We start from the raw sequence: 18203 nt of genomic DNA, 5'->3' as shown, positions 1-18203 counted from the left end.
GGTGTGGGGATGGCAAAGCCTGGCCCAGAGCGTGGTGAGCATCACCTCTGCTTTGGGGGCTTTTTAAGGGATTAAATCCACGCACCGGAGACATCCCAAATCGCCGCCTGCTTTGGGAAACCCCGATGCTGAGCCGCTTGGCTTGTTCCTTTTTATTATTTACTGCAGGCTTCATTTCACCACATTAAAAATGAGGTGGGGGGAACGAGCTTTAATTGATTCAGGAAAGCTTATAAAAGCCAGTAACATCTTCATCAGAGCTGCTTTTGTTTCCTGCTGAATGAAGCCTTTTTCAGGCGAGTCACTGGCACCATAAACACCGCTCTGTCTTCTGCCTGCGCTCACTTAACGTGTGTCTGGGGCTGCTGGGCACAGAGCAGCCTCAGCCGTGGCTGAGGACAATTAAAATTAACTAGACTTGAAGATCAGCAGCAGAGGGAGCAGCGAGGGGGCAGCCCCTGATCATGCACGTTAGTGGGACGAGGTGCGTTTATATATGGCCCTGAGCGTTTTGCTAGGGATAGGTGTGTTGTTTGCAGGACCCCCAGTAGTGGCAGGATTCAGTTTTTAAATTCTCCAAAAATGGTTCAGTTCGTACCCAAAGGAACTATTCCTACTTCCCTGACAATTCAGCAACCCATTCCTGTCCTGCTTTGGGGTTTAATTCTTTTATTTGAATGCAGCAGTCCAGCTTGTACGTGGTGTTTTTGGGAGCTAAGCCATTAGGAACCCACTGGTGTGCTCCCATTCACCTTTTCCCGAGCTTTTTGCAGGGGCTGGGCTCTCTGCTGAGAGCAGAAACTCTGCGTCCCTACAGCCTGACTTGGCACTTGCTGCTATTTAATATCATCCCGTGTTTTTACTCCAAGACTAAAAGGCTGGCCGGATCCCTTCTGGGCTGGCGATGCCTTCTCCCTTTGCACTGTCATCAGGAGATTTCATTAGCGCTTCCAACTTCCCGGGCCGAGGGTGATACGGTGCTAAATGAGGTTATTAATCCTACACGACTCCAGAATCCCTCAGACGTCAGGCCGAGTCACTTGGGCATCCTATAATCAATGCTGTAATCTGGTTTTGCCAGAAAATGTTTGCTTTAATGCTTTTTATCTGGAGCCCTTCTTGCTCTCGGAGCTGGGATTAATTACCCCTGCAGGGGAAGCGTGCGGCCCCGCGCCGAGTGATGCAGCAAGCAGACGGCGGGGATGCAGCCCCTGGCAAGGGCAGGAGCGGCTGTGAGCACTGCCCAGAGCCCCCAGGAAGTCTTTAATGAGTCCTCTTCTGCAGGGCAGCAGGAGCAAGTGCAAGGAATTGGGATTTTTGTCACCTAAATGCTATCTGTTCCCCCAAAAGCGAGCCTCTGCAGTGCTCTGGGGGATTTGCCTCCAGGTGACTTTCACCCACTGTGCTTTGGCTAAAAGCTGAACATCCTCACCCCGTTCCCTGCCTGCTCTTTTCATCAGGGCTCCCATTTCTTGGTGCCAGGAGCCCCAGTTCCCCAATAAGCCATCACGCGAGTGGAAACCCATGTTTCCCTCCAGCACCAGCGAAAAAGAAAGCTGAAGAGTGGGGAGGGGGGGAGGCAGAGTGTAGTAGTTGTCTGGTTTTTAAAAGCTTGCTCTTACACATGCAAATCTTTAATTAAACATACTCATAAAACTATAATGAACCGTTCATCTAATTAAATGGGGTGAGTCATTTCATTAATTTTTAGCAAACTGCAAAGCTGCTCTCCTGCCCTCCTCACTTGGAATTCAAAGGGACAAGCTGAAGCATTTGAGGGAAATTATCTTCCTTTTTTTTTGCGGTTATTTTGTTCTTTGTGCACAGAACCTGTTTAACTGACCATAGCTTATACTCTTCTAATTAAAAAAGAATTCTTCGGGTCCTATTGCTGTTCTTGATGGTTGCTTGTTTCCTTCTCCAGCTGTCCTACCCCAGGCTGTAACGGCTCAGGACACATCCGTGGGAAGTATGCGAGGCACAGAAGGTAAGGCTGGGTCGGAGGTAATGGGGATGGAAACATGCGAGCAGGAAACCCAGAGACAGATGTTCCCTGGAGAAGCTGGTTCCTTGGAGGATGGTTCAGAGCAGGAGCCAAACTCCCTCACTCTAAATCCATTTCTTGCTATGTATCCATCAGTTCGTGGGGTCTTTCACCAGGCTGACAGCAGCCTTCACACTGACCCCAAACCAAGACAGCAGTGATGGTTTGGGTGCCTGGTATCAATGGGAGCTGTCAGCAGGGACAGATTTTGGTCTGCTTGGTACCTTTATGGACACGGAGAGGAATGAGAGCCCACTGGCTACCTTGGAAGCCAAGCCAGCAATAACCAGTGGTTTTCAGATAAATTTAGTTACAGCGGTCGGTGGACAAGCCCCAGAGGCTGGTTCTGTGTCCCCTGCCTGGTTTCATGATGGCACTGGTGGCCAGCACCAGCAGTGCTGCTGGGAACCATTGGTCTTGCTGCTCCCTGGACACCAACTGTCCATGGGCGGACTGGTTGCATGAGTCCGGCAAGTTTGTGCTGGCTTCTGTGTAAAGCCAATATCAGGAGATGCACAAAGTCAAGGCCTGAGAGCAGATCTTCTGGCCATAAGATATCAGAAATGATAAAAATCTGAGCTACTACATGTGTTATTTTTTAGTATTTGTGTATTTATCCCACTTACCTGCCCGGTTGGGATGCCGTAGACATGCCTTCTCACCGGGCAATGCCTCCTTGCTCCCACCCGCAGCCTACAAAGCTGCCCTCTAGCAAAGAAGAGGAAACTTCAGGATGCGGAGGCCGAACACCTGGTGTCGAAGCGAAAATCCCACCCGCTCAAGCTGGCCTTGGACGAAGGCTACAACGTCGACAGCGACGGCAGCGAGGAGGCCGAGGCGAAGGAGTCCGGCTCCGACGAGTCGGAGGGGACGCTGGAGGAGGACGAGGCGGAGGCGGTGGAGCAGGAGGAGACCCGCAGCCCTGAGCCGGCAGAAGGTGCTTTGTCATTATTGATTGCCAAGCTGCATTGTGGAGATGAATAAAGGGCAGCGAGTGTTAATAACCAGGAGTTATAGCTCCTCTGAATCGCGCGTCCCGCAATTATTGTGTTTGGTGGAAGCACGGCAGCAGAGCTCTGGTTAAGCGGTGATGGGTTACGCGCAGATTGTCTCTTGAGTCTTCAAAGCGAGAGCTGCTCCACCAGGGATGCTCCCCGGGGAAAGACCCCTGAAAGCACAAAGGAGCTCCAAGTGGTGGTGAGGGTGGCAGCCTGGGCTCCTCCATCACCTCCGTGGTGCAGGATCCGACCATCCATCCTCTTTCCAAGGAGAGGAGTGATGGGCAGACAGGCTGGGTGTCTGTCCAGGGTCCTGGCATCGCTGGGTACAGAGCCCCTGGTTTTGGGAGCAGGGGGAGTATGGGGCCAGCTGGCTGCTGATGGCTGGGGGCTGGGAAGCAGCGAGCATCTGAGCACCGGGAAAGCTTTCATGAGGAAATCCCCTTTCTATCTGCCGTCCCCGAGTGCAATAAATTAGGCTGCTCCAGGGGTATAACAGCAAGGCTCTGGTTTCAATTAAGCTTAAGGAAGACAAAGAGATGTTTACAAGCTTATATCATTACTTTATTTTCCTTTTTTTCCCCTCTCTTTTTTTTTTCTCTCCCTTTTTCTTCCTCTCCTTTTTTTTCTCTCTTCTTTTTCCTCCCTTGTTTTCTAATTTTTCCCCCTATTTTTTCCATCTTCTTTTTCTTCTTTCTTTTTTTCCCCTCTCTTTTTTCCTCTTCCTTTTCCTTTTTTCCTTTTCCTTTTCCTTTTCCCACTCCCCACCCCCCCCCTTCTCAGAGAGAAGCCCAGCAAAATCAACCCATTACGGACAAAAACCAGCAACAAGCACATCTGGGCCCAGCAAGGCCAACTATAGCAGCTATCAAGAAATAATCGCCAACTCTCTCCTAAACCTAGGCCAAATAGCGGAGGAAACCCTCGCCATCGAAGGGCAGCTGCCCGAAGCAGAGCTGCAGGTCTCCAAACCGCCCCAAAACGTTGTGCACCTGGTCCACGAGGACGCGGGAGAGGAGATGGTGGAGGAGTGCGACAAGGAGATCATCATCCAGACGGAGGACGCGGAGGAAGTCATCGAGGTCACCAGCGAACGCAGCAGCAGCGAGTTGTGTCCGGAGCACCGGGACGATGCCAGCTGTGAGGAGGCCTGCAAGCTGCCCAAAGCCATGCAGGCTGAAGGAGAGGAGGAGGAGGAGGATGAGGAGGAGGAGGATGAAGATGAGGAGGAGGAGGAGGAAGAAGAAGAGGAAGAGGAGGAGGAGGAGGAGGAAGAGGAGGAGGAGGAAGAGGAAGAGATAGCTCCCGAAGTGATCTGTGAAGAAGCTCCTCACACTTCTCAGGATGCCCAGAAAAGCCACTGTGAAGGGCAGTTCAGCCCGAAACCCGAGTACTCGGTCATCGTGGAGGTCCGCTCGGACGATGACAAGGACGATGACGCCCGCTCCCAGAAGTCAGCCGTGACCGACGAGTCGGAGATGTACGACATGATGACGAGGGGGAACCTGGGGCTGCTGGAGCAAGCCATCGCGCTGAAGGCCGAGCAGGTGAAAATCGTGAGGGAACCCAGCCGGCTGCCGGGAGAGCACGTAAAGCACTTCCAGGTGGATGAGAAGCAGAGCAAACCACTGGACAGCATCCGAAAGAGCTACTATGGAAAAGGTGGGGTGTGGGGGCGAGCCTCTGTGTGTCCTCTTCATTCCCATCCCCAGGGGCTGAGCTGCTCAAATCCAGGAAAGGGGGGATGCTGGGCAGGGGGTTCATGTCCCACAGTGGGAATTTAGCCACAAATCCATGCCCAGAGAAAGGGGGACATCCTTGAGGTCAGCAGTGAATGCATAAAATGATGCTGGCCTCTGTGTCTCAGCAGGGGGGTTAACTGGTTAAAGAGCTCTGTTGGCCTTGCAAATCTCAGCCTGGGCTGCTGGAGGGTTGGTTTCAAAGCCAGATGGGTTTTGGGGTAAGGGCAGGCAATGGGCATGGCCAGGCAAGGGACTCTGTGCACTGCGAGCACTGCTGCTGGGATGCCTGCTTGGTCAGAGGAGTAGCTCTTCACTGCTGATTTGTCTCCAGTGTTACAGTTCCACTTTCAGAAAAATATCTCCAAACCCAAAGTTTCTCCCTCATTAACTGGAAGAGTGGTGGGAAGCATCCGGGGCAATTTTTCAATGAAATATTCCAAACCTTTACACTTTTTCCCCTCCAAATCCACTAACCTGCTTCCCACATCCCTTAGATCCCTCAAGACCCGAGAAGCGAGAAATCAAATGTCCGACGCCTGGCTGCGATGGGACTGGCCACGTCACGGGACTCTACCCTCACCATCGCAGCCTCTCTGGTTGTCCGCACAAAGACAGGATCCCCCCTGAGAGTGAGTACATGCTCGGGTGCCCAGCAGGAGAGCACAGGTTGCTTAAATTAGTCTGGAGCCATATTTCCTAGAGGGACTTTTACATCTGATGGGTAGAGCCACCCCAAGGGTATTGGGCACTCCATAGAATATCAAATGGTGTGAATTTTGCAAATGAGTCCCTAGTAGGAGTCTGATGTTAACCCCTGAGGTATAACGGGGTCTCTGGTGTGGTATGGTGATTTTCCAGCTCATTCCAGGATGCTTCTGTCCACCAAGGTGGTACTGCACTTAACGGGAAATGCTAAGGAGATTACGAGAAAGTCAGACCCTTCTTAAAGATTTTAGCACCATCCTGTGGAGGATGAGGTCCCTTCTCTGCAAATCAAAGGTGCTTTGAAAATGACTGCCCACCTCCTGAGATGTGTCAAGCGGTTCCCACCTTTACACCGAATTTCTTGTATTTTTCTCTATTTGGGATATCATATTTGGAAGAAGGAGAAAACGTTCTTTCCTGATGTCCAACTGTGATGAGGGTGTTGCCATCTGGCAAAGGAGAGGAGGTGCTCAGGACGTGTAAGGCAGCTGAGTCTCCTCCTGTGCTCTCGTTGCTATAAAATTCATGAAGCACTATACTGAGATTCATCTCTTCTGCTGAAAATATTTATCAGCATCATAACAGATTTTTATATACATATACAGAGGGGGAGTTTATTTCTACCTCTCTACCAGCATCCTAAATAGTTTTCCTTGTGCATATACATAAAAATCAATGTTGTATGTTTACGATAATGGCATAATAGACCAAAAACTAAAACCACCACACTTCCTTATCAGTAATTTCAAAGGTTGCAGACCTGCTATAAAGACAGGCTTGCAGGAAACAAGGAGGAAGTACAGCTATCTCTGCACAAGTTCAAATGCAAGGGAAAATATTAATAAATAAATAATACAAGCTGTGTGCTTCAGAAAGGCTTGCAAATCAAATTATTTTCTTTACTTTTAAGGTCAGCACTGCAGGAAGCAATAATCCTGAAGATTAAAATTAAAAAAAAAAAAAAAAATCAAACAAAGACTAGTCCTCAGGATAAAAGCAGAGATACAACTTCAATCACTTAAAACTACCTGAAATGGGGAGGGCTGGCTCCAAAATGATGGAGGGGCTGGTGGGGAAACTGGACTGCAATCAGCAAACAGGGACAAAGCCCAGGCTGTGTGCAGGGATGCTCTGACCTGAGCAGTTCTCCTTTGAACATCTCTTTTTTTTTTTCCTCCACGCAGACAAATTCTAATTACAGCATTTCACATTCCTTGATTTCTAGGAAGCCAGTGTACAAGCCTTGATGATTTTGTCTTTTTTTTTTTTTTTCTCTCTGATTTTTATCGAGTTGTTTTTTGCCTCCCTTCCCTTCTCCCCTTCCCCTCCTCGCTCCGAAGTCTTGGCGATGCACGAGAACGTGTTGAAATGCCCCACGCCAGGCTGCACAGGACAGGGTCACGTCAACAGCAACCGCAACACGCACAGGAGGTACTGCCTTCCTCTTCTTCTGCCCTGCAGCCTGCCCCAGGGGCACAGGATTTGTTCTGGAGCTGCAGCCCTCATGCTGGGAGATGCTCCGAGCAGGATGGACAAGGAAGGGATGATCCTAAGACAAGGAATAATATGGGAAAGCAAAGATGGGGCAGGGATTTCTGGCTGGGCAGTAGGGCAGAGCAATGCTTCCAGGCTCAAAAGTGGACTAAAAGGGTTGGGGGCTCAAGGAGGAGACACATGGAGCAAGGGGAGCAGTGGCACCTGGTGATGTTTGCTTGTGTGGCACTTTGCAGGGTTTCTAGGAATTGCCACAATATTTGGGCTGAAATTAGTCCACAGTACAGGTGAGCTGGGAGTTGAGGCCCTGATGCTGTAGGACCTCAGCCCAGGTATGGCCAGGAGGGGACAGGTCGGTGCTTTGGGATCAGTAATTATACCCTGTGCTCTGGCTTCAGTCAAACCCCAGAAATTTTACAAATGGGAAGGCTACAAGAAGAGGGGCTGGTGCTGTTCAAGCTAGAAACCATCCCAAAAGCCAGACTAGCTTGTGCTACAGGGATCTGCTCACCAGTTTGTGATTTATTCATTATGCCCACGCTTCATTAGCACAGAGTGCCAGCTCTGTGAGCATTACCGTGCTGCTGGCGCGAGGTGCGTGTGCGCCGTCACCCATCCAGACGTGGCTGGGGACCACGGGGGCAGCCACCCTGGTGATGCCCTCCTTGTAGCTGTAATTGCTAGAGCGGAATTAGGGAAATCTGCTGGGTTAATTGAGAAATGTGGTTTGCTGCAAGCAGTGAGATTGGAGAGAGGCTGAGGTGAGCGGCTGCTTCCAGGGGGTTATGGAGAGGGCTTTGAGTGGGGCGCTTTGCTCTGCCAGACCCAGCCCTGAGCCTGGAGGGGGTCCCTTGGTGCTGGATGCTGCAGGGACGGGGGCACCTGAGATGGTTTGGGGATGGGCTGGAGCATGCAAGCACTGCTTGTAAAGCGTTTCTACCTTCCCTGAGTGATCACTGCAAGATCCAAGCTGGTCCCAAAGAGGCACAGCCAAGCTCATGCAAAGGATGAGGGCGAGCAAAAGCCCTCATAGCCCCCGAGTGACCCCAGGCACCATGTACCAGCAGCCGTGCACATCAGAAGTGCAAATGTTTCCCATCCAGCACCCCTCAGAAGGCTCCCTTCAAACAGCCTCAAAAGAGACAAATAAACACAAATCAAAAATGCCATTTAACTGTTAAAACTCCCCAAAGAAAGCAGCCCGGCCTCTGCTGTGCTCAGCCTCGGGCAGCTGCCTCCCTCCTCCATCCCCGGCACTGGTGATGCTCCTGGGCTTGTCCCAGAGATATCTGGCAGCTCTGCTGCTTGGCAAGACTAATAGTAAACTGGGATAATGCTAACCAGAAAAACCTTAAATGCAAATATTTTTCTTACGGGCTTAGTGTAGCTCTGGGTGTCTGAAATGAGAGAGGATTTCCATGCGCATCCCTCATGCTCTGTTTCCTCCCCTCTCTCCCTTTCCACCTCACACAGTTTATCTGGGTGCCCCATTGCTGCTGCTGAAAAATTAGCCAAATCACATGAAAAGCAACAAACCCAGTCTGGTGACCCTTCGAAAACCAGCTCCAATTCTGACCGGATACTCAGGTACGTGGCGTGGGAAGCCAGCCCCGGGGACCCGCGCCCACAGCGGGAGCCGGCTCGCTCCAGCTGTATGCTGATACTGCTGAGTCCTGTTATTATGATCATAGGTCTCGCCAAGGTGGGGAGATATTTAATTGATGATCCCAGGGAGGGCATTGAGGACAATGAATTGCTTCTGTAGCATCAATTAATGCTGAGGCTACAGGCCAAAGGGTTTCAGCAGTGCAGCAGAAGGCATTTGTGCCGATAGCGCTGCAATGCAAACTGCCGGAGAATTATGGCTATTATATTAGCATTATAAGTAGGGTGGGCCTGGGGAGGGGGAGGAGGAGATTTCGGCTACATATAAATCACTCGATCACAGTTTCACACAAGTCCTCCCACTTTTCTTCCTTAGCCCGCACGGGTCAGAGGAGAGGAACCTGCCACTCATTGCCAAACCGCCCGCATTTATTTTGTTATTTCACCCATCTCTGTCTTCCCGGGAGAAAGGGCTGTCTCACAGCAAGGATGTCCCTGATAGATGCTGGCTTCCGTAGCCGACGTGATTCATGAGGCTACAGATGGATTGTAATATGCTTAGTTATTTCGCAATGAGAGCAGGAGGATAGGAACCGCAGCACGAGCCCTTTCCATGCTGCGCTGAGCAGCGCTCCCACCAAGGCATCGAGGTCGGATTAATTTATTTATTTGCTCCCCAGGACTGCTGAGCACCCCGGTGCACTGGTGCTGAGAGCTCGGTGCTTTGCAAAGGAAGGCCATTCGGGGCGATTACTTATTTATTTGCAGCGGAGCCTGCGATGGGCGCAGCGTGCTCTGAGCGCATCACGAGGATGCTCCATGCTCCAAGGAGCTCCCGCTCCGAGGACTCTCTGGTGGAAAGAGGTCACGGGAAGGAGAATAACAATGGGCCATTTATATACAATTTATATGCAAGACAAATTGATTCATGATAGGCAGCCCGGCAGGAGCAGGGGGACTCTGCAGGCAGGGGAGAGGCGTGCTCGGCTCGGCTGTGCCTCAAGCTCCCCTTTATGGCCAAGCTGCAGGGGGTTTTGGAGCTGGATTGGGGTCCTGATGCCTTCGTGTGCTGTCCTTTTGGCACAGCTCCCATGGGCAAGTGGCACCTGGGTGTTTACTTACTGCTATTGGAAACGTGCTGCCATCTCACAGCAGCCCGCGGGGGTATTTTGGATGAGATGGACACCTCAGCTTTTGGTTTACAAAGAAATTAAAAATGAAAAACAAAAAGGAAAAAAAGAAAAAAAAATAAAAGAAAAATGAATTTAATGGATCCAAACCAGGTGCAGACTTGCTGAGGGAACAGCCAAAGGGCTGGCACCACCAACTCTTCCCCTGCAGCCCCTGGGGATGTCCCCACCACATCAGTCCCCTTGCACTACCCCAGCCACCGGGTGCCACCTTGGTCACGCTGAGGAAAAGAGAAATCACTGGTGCTTGTTGTTTTGTCCTCAGGCCTATGTGCTTTGTGAAGCAACTGGAGATCCCTCAGTATGGAAGCTACCGGCCCAACATGGTCCCAGCCACCCCCCGGGCCAACCTGGCCAAGGAGCTGGAGAAGTACTCCAAGGTCACCTTCGATTATGCAAGTTTTGATGCTCAGGTTTTTGGCAAACGCATGCTTGCCCCAAAGATTCAGACTAGCGAAACCTCACCTAAAGCCTTTAAATGTAAGTTGGGCGCAGGGAAGGGTTGGGTTTTGCATTTTCTGCCTGTCTCAGCACCTCGTGTGCTCTGAGGCCCTGGGGAGCATCACCTTGGGGTGCGGGGAGAGTCCCAGGGCTGAGCCTTGTGGGGTGGGAGGAGAAATGGGGATGAGATGGGGAGGCTGAGCTGGGTCCTGTGACACATCCCCACCACGGGGAGAGGGACACGGGGTCCGTGGCTGCCACAAGAGCTCGGCCTGGGGGAGAGGCCCTTGGGCTTCGGGTTTGGGAAGAATTGCCTGGAGCAGTGGGAGCATTAATCTGAGCGATGGCTCCAGGTGGGATAAGTTACACAGTTGTCCTCAGTTGGTCCCCACTGCTTTGCAGTTCATATCTATTGATCTGTCTTTTCTCATCTAGCTAAATGGATTATAGTTCTCCTCTCTTCCATCTTACGTATGACCCACTCCCCCCATTTGTCTTCTCGGCCACGCTGGGCTCTCCAGCGCTGCTCCTATCGATCACCCCCTCCCATCCTCCGCTCCCTGTCGCAGCCACCCACCTCTGCTCCGCACCGAGGCTCTTGCCCTGGTTACAGCGCTGTGCGATGACAGTGTGGGTGAAAATGAAATGGTGAAATGAAATTAAACCCTCCGGGGCGGGTTCTCAGGAGCTGTGTAGGGAGCCCGCCTGCCCCAGCCCTGTGCCGGGGGACCGACGTTTAACGTCCCCCCTCTCTTTGACACCAAACATGCTCCTGAGGACATCTTCCTGAATAAAAACATAAAGATTTAGGAGACCGGTTTGCAGAAGTCAGCAGCCTCAAGAGGGCTTTCTGTCTGGCTAATCCCACTTCCACAATCCTGTTTAATCCTGATGCAGCTGCTCTCTAAAAAGTGCTCGTACTTGAAAGCATCCCGGTTGTTGCACTACAATGGAAGCTGCCTTTATTACAGTACTAAATCTGTAAAGGATCAGACAATGAAATTGGATGGAGGCCAGAGAGCACAACTGCCACTGTCATCCTGGGTTAGGGCTGATGGAAAAGTAATTTGTTTCCCAGCACAAGTGATTCTCTTGCTGAATAGATTGTGTTATTTGCAATATTAGCAAAGAATTTTCAGGGTAATTGTACTGACAAAAATAATTCCAGCAAACCCACTAGGATAATCCTTTCTATTTTTTCTCATCACTTATTTTACTAATTTGCTGATTGCGAGTCTATTAGTGGTAGAAATACTTATGAAATGGAAAAGCATCGCTGAGTCTACGGTGTGAAATTGAAATTGGCATCTCGCGATCCTGGATATTGTCAGGTTGGGCTGGCAAACACCCGCACTCCGCAGCGAAGATGTGGATTAAACCGGACTCAAAAATAAGCAGCCATACACAAGAATAACCATTTGGGCAAGCTTCCAATGAGTTAATCAAAGCGACAAGATGAATATGATTGCCAATCATAGCAGGGAAATCTGTTCCTTTCACTGAGAACTTATTTTAAAGAGATCTTCATCCAGAGGGATTTATACTCCCCTGCATGTGTGTGCGTCCTTCCCATTAATGTCAACGTGCATTATATACGCACACAGCCAGGAAGAAAGCAGTCCTCGGGAACATTAGCATTTTATGGTGCCTTATATTTCCAGTTTGTGATGGCAATCATGAAGCTCTGCAGCCACAGCTGCCCAGGTTGTCCTCCTGCTCCGCCACCAGCAGGACAAACCTCACGAGTCTGCCCTGGGTGAGACTCCTGGGTTTTCCCTCAAAACGTGCAGAGGAAAATGAAATGAGAATTGGAAAACTTTGCTCATTGATTCCGAATACAATCCTGTGGTGGTTCAAAATCGGACAATCCTGTCTGCACCCCACTGAAACTGCTGACTTCTGAGCCCTCCTAAATGGGTCCGGTTTTTAAACTGGGGCCAGTTTAATTGTGGGTTAACCTTGGGAAATACTGACTTTGATTTCATAGGGTGTGAAGAGAGGAGAACACCTCCAGGATCGTGCTGCTCTGTGCTGTGATATACAGTGCCAGTGCGGAGTAGTGACCATGTGTGGCTGTGCAATAAATCTGGTTACTCAGACGTATTTAAATTATATGTCAGCTGTCGGAAAATCCATATTTCACCACTGTCATCCTCAGAAGCTCATATTTCATGGCCGTGGGTTTCCTATAAATGTAATTTTTTAACTTAGAAGTGTTCAAACGTGCTGCAAGAAATCTCCCTGCAAGTCAGCTCCGTGGCTAAGTTAGGAACAGAGAGAGAGCAAAAAATAAAGGGCTGGGAAGCTCCTCTGGGCTTTTTCTTTCAGTGTCTTCCACTGAGGGGTAGCTTTAATGAAGGAAAGTGGGTTCTGGGAGGCTCGATGGCAGAGCCAGCTAATGAATTGACTTTTCCCAACAAGAAACCATCACACAAGATCGTGGCAGCAGCCAGCACTGCTCCTATTGCACCTCCCTGGCAATCCAGGGCTGGTAATAGCAGCGGGCTGGCGCTGCCGACGATTTACCCGTGCCAGCCATGCCTTAGCCTTGTGTTCTTCCTTCTCTCTTTTTTTTTTTTATTCCAGCCAAACCTTTTCCAAAGGCCTCCTCCCCCAGCCACAGCCCCTCCAGCAGTTACGTGAAGAGCACTTCATCTTCCTCCACAGGCTTCGACTACTCCCACGACGCCGAGGCCGCGCACATGGCCGCCACCGCCATCCTCAACCTCTCCACCCGCTGCTGGGAAATGCCCGAGAACCTCAGCACCAAGCAGCAGGAGGCCCCCGGCAAGGTGAGCTGCAATTCTCAGAAGGCAAAAAGACCTTTTTTTTAAAACCTTCCCTTTCATTTTGAGCTTTATATAGAGAGGAGTGGATGGCTTATCTCTTGCCAGCCTTTGCCTCCTGACGTGCTTTGGGTGATGTAGAATTTGGAGGATATAATCTTGTTTTTTTTTTGTGTGTGTTCTGGAGCTGCATCATAGTTTGAATTTACCCATTGGAGGTGAGACTATCCCAAGCAGATACCCATGGCTGGTTCCAGTTTCTCACTTCTCAGTGTGTGGTGCCATTGGAGGTTTCCCATTTGCATCCAGGCTGACCTCCAGCTGCTTTTCAGAGGAGTTTGGGTTTTCCAGAGGTCCTGTGCCACACTCCCAGCTTTGAGCAGATGTCCTGAATGCCACAGGATGTCTTACATGGCACTGGATGTCTGTATTCAGGCAACCTTTGTGATACACCATGCTGCTTTTATTGGAGGGTTGCATTTGCACGGCACGTTTCTGAAAACCTTTAGAACCTTCTCAGGTGGTGCCCATGGCAGGGGCAGGAGCTGGGTGGGTTTTAAGGACCCTGCCAGCCCAAACTGATCCGTGGGTCTGTGACTGCAGAGAGGACAGGACACGAATAACCTGTTCCCTAACCTCCTCCACGACAAATGGGGACAAGATCCCCTTAGGGGATTTCTGGCAGATGCTGACGTTGGCCGTATTTCCCCCTTTTCAGTCCATGGACATTGAGGTGGATGAAAATGGGACTCTGGACTTGAGTATGAACAAGCACCGCAAGCGGGAGAGCACCTTCCCCAGCAGCAGCAGCTGCAGCAGCAGTCCCAGCATGAAGTCCCCAGATGTGTCCCAGCGCCAAAACAGCACCAGTGCCACGAGCAGCACCATGACCTCCCCCCAGTCCAGCCAGACCTCCCGCCAGGATGAATGGGATGGGCCCATCGACTACACCAAACCAAACCGCCAGCGGGAAGAGGAGCCAGAAGAGGTGAGCTCTGGACCTTAGGTAACACCTCACGGCGGGCTGAAGGCCATATTTTCTTGCACAGCCCGAAAGGGGATATTGAGGCTGGTTGGTCTGGGGACCGAGGTGTTTACAGGGCTCAGGAGTGTTGCCAAAGCTGCAGGAGCTCTGAGCTGGGATGAACCATTACATCCACTTCTCCTGGCACCCTTACATCCACTGCACCCCTGCATCCCCTTCTCCCGGCTGTTCTCTTGCAGTCAGAGCCAGCAGCCCACTCGTTTGCCTCCTCGGAAGCTGATGAGCAAGAGGTGTCGGAGGAAAACTTTGAAGAACGAAAATACCCAGGGGAAGTTACTTTAACCAACTTCAAGCTTAAATTCCTCTCCAAGGACATCAAGAAAGAGCTGCTCACGTGAGTCCTTCTCGCCTCTTTCTCTGATGTGTATAAAACATGCACTCAGGGCACGTAGCAGACAAAAACTGGAGGAAATACATTTTGAAATGTACCTTCTTACGGAGGTGTTGAGCTTCAAGGTGTTTTGTTGAGCAGGCAGGACTTCTGCTTAATGTGGAGCAAGGAGCTCCATCGCTGTGAAGGTGCAGGGCCACCAAACGTGAGCTCTGGCTGCAGCAGGATTGCTGACGTTGCATTTTGTATTGCAGAGGGGTCTTAAGTGAGCTCCCCTCCGTGTATTCACAGCGTTGGGTGGGGAGAAAAATAGGCCCAGATCTGTTCTATCCATGCTGACCCCCCAAAGGTTAAAGTTTAGAGCTGGCCACAGGCGCTGCAGCCCAGACCTGGCTCTGCCCAATGCCCCTCAGGTCCGTTTGGAGGTCGTGGTGCTGAGGTTTCCCCTCCCAGACCTCCCTGCAGATCTTTTTCCTGCGTCTGACCTTCCCATATGCTAAAGAGGGAAGTCTGGCAAGCCTCATTTTGCTGACCCTATACAAGCTGCTCGTTATTTGGCTGCGCAAGCAGGAACCTGAGGGAGCTGTGCGGACAGGCAAGGAAGAGGTCCGAGGGAGCAGAGCAGCAGCAGCAGCTTCCTAAATGAGCAACGCATGCACCAGCTGCCCTGTGCAAAGCTCTCTGGGCTTTTTTAAAACCCAGCAGTGATGTGAATAGCAGTTTTTGAGGTAGAACCCTTTAGGTGTAGTATGAAGGTAGACAAATTTCCTACAAACAAACAGCCCTGGAATAAATAAGCGATGTCACGGCCAGCCCAGAGCCACCTCTCCCCATTTAGCATCCTCGCTCCTTCCTGGCCCTAAGAAATTATCTGCAGTTAACCCAGGAGCTGGCTGTGTCTATCTGAAGCTCTGTGTCTGGGTGCAGAGCTTGGGCCACCTCCCGGCACCGATGGAGGTGTGGAGGTGCTACTCACCTCTGCCTGCCGGCACATGGCAACACATCACTTTTTTCACGTTTGCCACATTTTTTTCAAAATTACGGAGGGTTCTTGTGATCTTTTTGAAATAAAAGAGGCATGAAAAGAGGGAGGAAGGGGAAGAGTTGGGGTATTTGCACACGAGCAGGGCTGATGGCAGGGGCAGACCCCAAGGAGGGCTTTACTGGCTGCATGCGTGCGTTTTCGGGTGAATTCATTCCCTTCCAGCACTTACGCTTGTGGTGTTGTTGTTGCCCAGTTGCCCTACCCCAGGCTGTGACGGCAGCGGACACATCACGGGAAACTATGCCTCTCACCGCAGGTGGGTTCGCCTCTTTTCCATGGCTCAGACTCTAAATACAACTTTATTTTTTAGTATATTTTTTCACCATGTGGACGATTTGGTTCTGTTTCCTCCCCGCCTTCTGTTGCCCCTCTCCCTCCCCACGCCCCAGCCCTTTTTCTTTTTCCTTTTTTCCTTTTTTTTTTTTTTTTTTTTTTTTTTTTGCTTATCCAGATATTCCATCTCTTCTCTTTCAGCCTTTCTGGTTGTCCTCTTGCTGACAAGAGCCTCAGAAACCTCATGGCTGCCCACTCTGCTGACCTCAAGTATGTTTGCGCTCAACTTGGATCTCCTTTTGTTTTTCTTTTTTTCCCCCTTTTTTTCTGTCTTTTCCCTCCCTGCCCCCCCTTTGTGCTCTGCTTTTGCTTTTTTTTATCCCTTCCCTTCTCCTTCCAAAAGCCGATAAGTGTCTGCCTGCGAGGAGCTCTGGTGGAGCCCAGCCTCTCCATGTCATTTTGGGAATGCAATGGAATGAGGGAAGGAGTATTTTGGGGAGAGGGAGATCACGGAGCTGTTCAGCAATAACTCGGACCCCTGGCAATTTTCCTTTGGACACCGCAGAAATAAGCTAATTTCTTTTCCATTTGTTCCCTTTTAATTCATCATTTCTGTGTGACTCTCAGAGAATCCAAAGCCAGGATGAAGGCACATGCTTTAGGACTGGGTAGAGGCGCAGCTGGGAAAATAGCAAAAAGAAGCCAACTCTTGGAGAACCCGGCGTGCTAAATTTTTGCTAAATTTAAGGGGCTGTTGGGGGAGCAGTGACACTTGGGTGCCTGACCAGTGGGGCAATGACAGCAGGACCAAGAAAATGGTGCTGGGCAAGGCTGGATCCTGAGCAGCTGCGAAGGGGCAGATCCGAGTGTGCATCTGCTAACTGGGGGCAAAAGGCTTTGGGCACCTGGATGTGTGTGCACAATTCTGCTCCCAAAGGGGGGAATCTAGCCTCAGTATTTCCATTCAAATGTGTTTCTCCAAATCTCATTTTCAGCTTTGCTCCTGTCTTCCCAATGCTCCTCATTTTCAGGAGGAGCTGCAGCTTCACAGGGGAGTTTCTCTACTGCTTCTTAGTTTGCATCCCCTCTAGGAAGGTTTATTAGAAATTGTATTTAAAATCAGCGGAAACCATGGGGGGACCTGAGCATTTCTTCTCCCAGCACAACCTATGGGGGACAGAACTAATGGTGAATGTTTTTCCCACATCTTTGCCATGGAGCCAGCCTGTCTTTGCAGGCTGATTCTCCTCTTAGCGTCCTGCTTTGCTGAATCCAATTTTAGGATTATTTTGACGGTGAGATATTCATAACCATAACCAAGGAGGCCTCTGCAGGGGGCTTTGCATTGCATAGGCTCACCATAGAAAAAACTCAGTCCTGTGTCCCGTATGCAGCTGGTGATGCTCAGAATAAATAACAGCCAGGTGGGAGCCCCTTTGCTCAGTGAAGGTGATCAGCAAAACCCCAAATCCCTTTACAGCGTGGGTCTGGGACTGCTGCAGGTGCTGGTGCCAGGAAACCATTCGTTAACCTCCTGTTCTGCACCAGAGAAGTGGAAAAAGTGGCTGGATTAGGTGACGTTAATAGAATATGCCAGTGGATGGCAAGGACTCTCCTGATTAGTGCTAAGTACACTTAATCGTGCATTATAGATGATATACATTTTGAAAGAAGCTCTTAAGAGAGCTTTGCTGAACTGGTGTTTCTCCAACAGCCCTAAAGAACAGCCTGGCGATCAGGCAATTAGTGGTAAGATATTAAAAGCTCTCAGGAACAGCGCCCATGCCCAGTATGGACGCGGTGAAAAATGGACCAGAGTCATCATTCAGCATCCAGAATAATGCACTTCGGGCATCTGAAGTTAGTGCTTTTTGATCAAAATACTACATAAAACAAGTAACCCCTGGCCAAAACAAAGCCTTTCAGTGTTATTTTCCAAGGGTTGTCCTGTTCATATATCCTGGTGAGGATGGAGGCAGGGAGAGGAGGAAGGAGGAGGATTTGGAGATGTTACGGATCCCGCAGTCACAGCTCTTTCACAACTTCAGATAAGGCCGTGTCAGCATTTCCATTATAAATTCTATTTCAGGGGGTTAATATCCCTGATATAAAAAAATAGCTCCAGGCTGGAACATGCAATAAAAGGTCTCTGTCGGAATGATTTGTCTCCGGATAATTAAAAATAAAAATCAAATCACTTCTTTCACCTCTTTAAAAGTCCTGAAAGGCAGGAGGAGTTCGGTGTTGGTGTTTTCCTAATTCCATCCCAGCCCGAAGCTAGAACAACAAAGATGTTCATCTCCTGTTCAAAGATGTAGTCATCTCCTAAGCCTCTAATGTTTGAGTTGGAGGATTTGCACCCTCATCAGGTCCTGCTGGATGTGGTCCTGTCCCTCCTGCAATGGACCTGGGGCTTTGCTGGGTCTGCAGGTGGAGCCGTGCCCTTACACTATCCCCATGTCACCCTTCTGGGACCGGGACAGGTCCCTGTTCTCCCTGCAGCC

The 18203-nt window shown here is 50.3% G+C and overlaps 1 protein-coding gene across 1 annotated transcript in view; it reads left to right on the top strand.

Annotated features, from left to right (window-relative positions):
• Positions 1 to 18203, top strand: part of MYT1 (myelin transcription factor 1) — a 63889-nt gene that overhangs the window by 30201 nt on the left and 15485 nt on the right. Inside the window, exons 5-16 of the mRNA XM_068700562.1 lie at positions 1925 to 1987; positions 2737 to 2981; positions 3826 to 4704; positions 5279 to 5413; positions 6830 to 6920; positions 8457 to 8570; positions 10044 to 10258; positions 12806 to 13011; positions 13724 to 13993; positions 14230 to 14384; positions 15620 to 15682; positions 15901 to 15969. Coding sequence (XP_068556663.1) covers positions 1925 to 1987; positions 2737 to 2981; positions 3826 to 4704; positions 5279 to 5413; positions 6830 to 6920; positions 8457 to 8570; positions 10044 to 10258; positions 12806 to 13011; positions 13724 to 13993; positions 14230 to 14384; positions 15620 to 15682; positions 15901 to 15969 — 2505 coding nt within the window. The remainder of the gene's footprint in view (positions 1 to 1924; positions 1988 to 2736; positions 2982 to 3825; positions 4705 to 5278; positions 5414 to 6829; positions 6921 to 8456; positions 8571 to 10043; positions 10259 to 12805; positions 13012 to 13723; positions 13994 to 14229; positions 14385 to 15619; positions 15683 to 15900; positions 15970 to 18203) is intronic.

The sequence above is a fragment of the Anas acuta genome, chromosome 16, assembly GCF_963932015.1.
Source record: "Anas acuta chromosome 16, bAnaAcu1.1, whole genome shotgun sequence".
NCBI classification, from domain to species: Eukaryota; Metazoa; Chordata; class Aves; order Anseriformes; family Anatidae; genus Anas; species Anas acuta.
The sequence above is the reverse complement of the archived record's forward strand: the minus strand, read 5'-3'. Positions and strand labels throughout refer to the sequence as shown.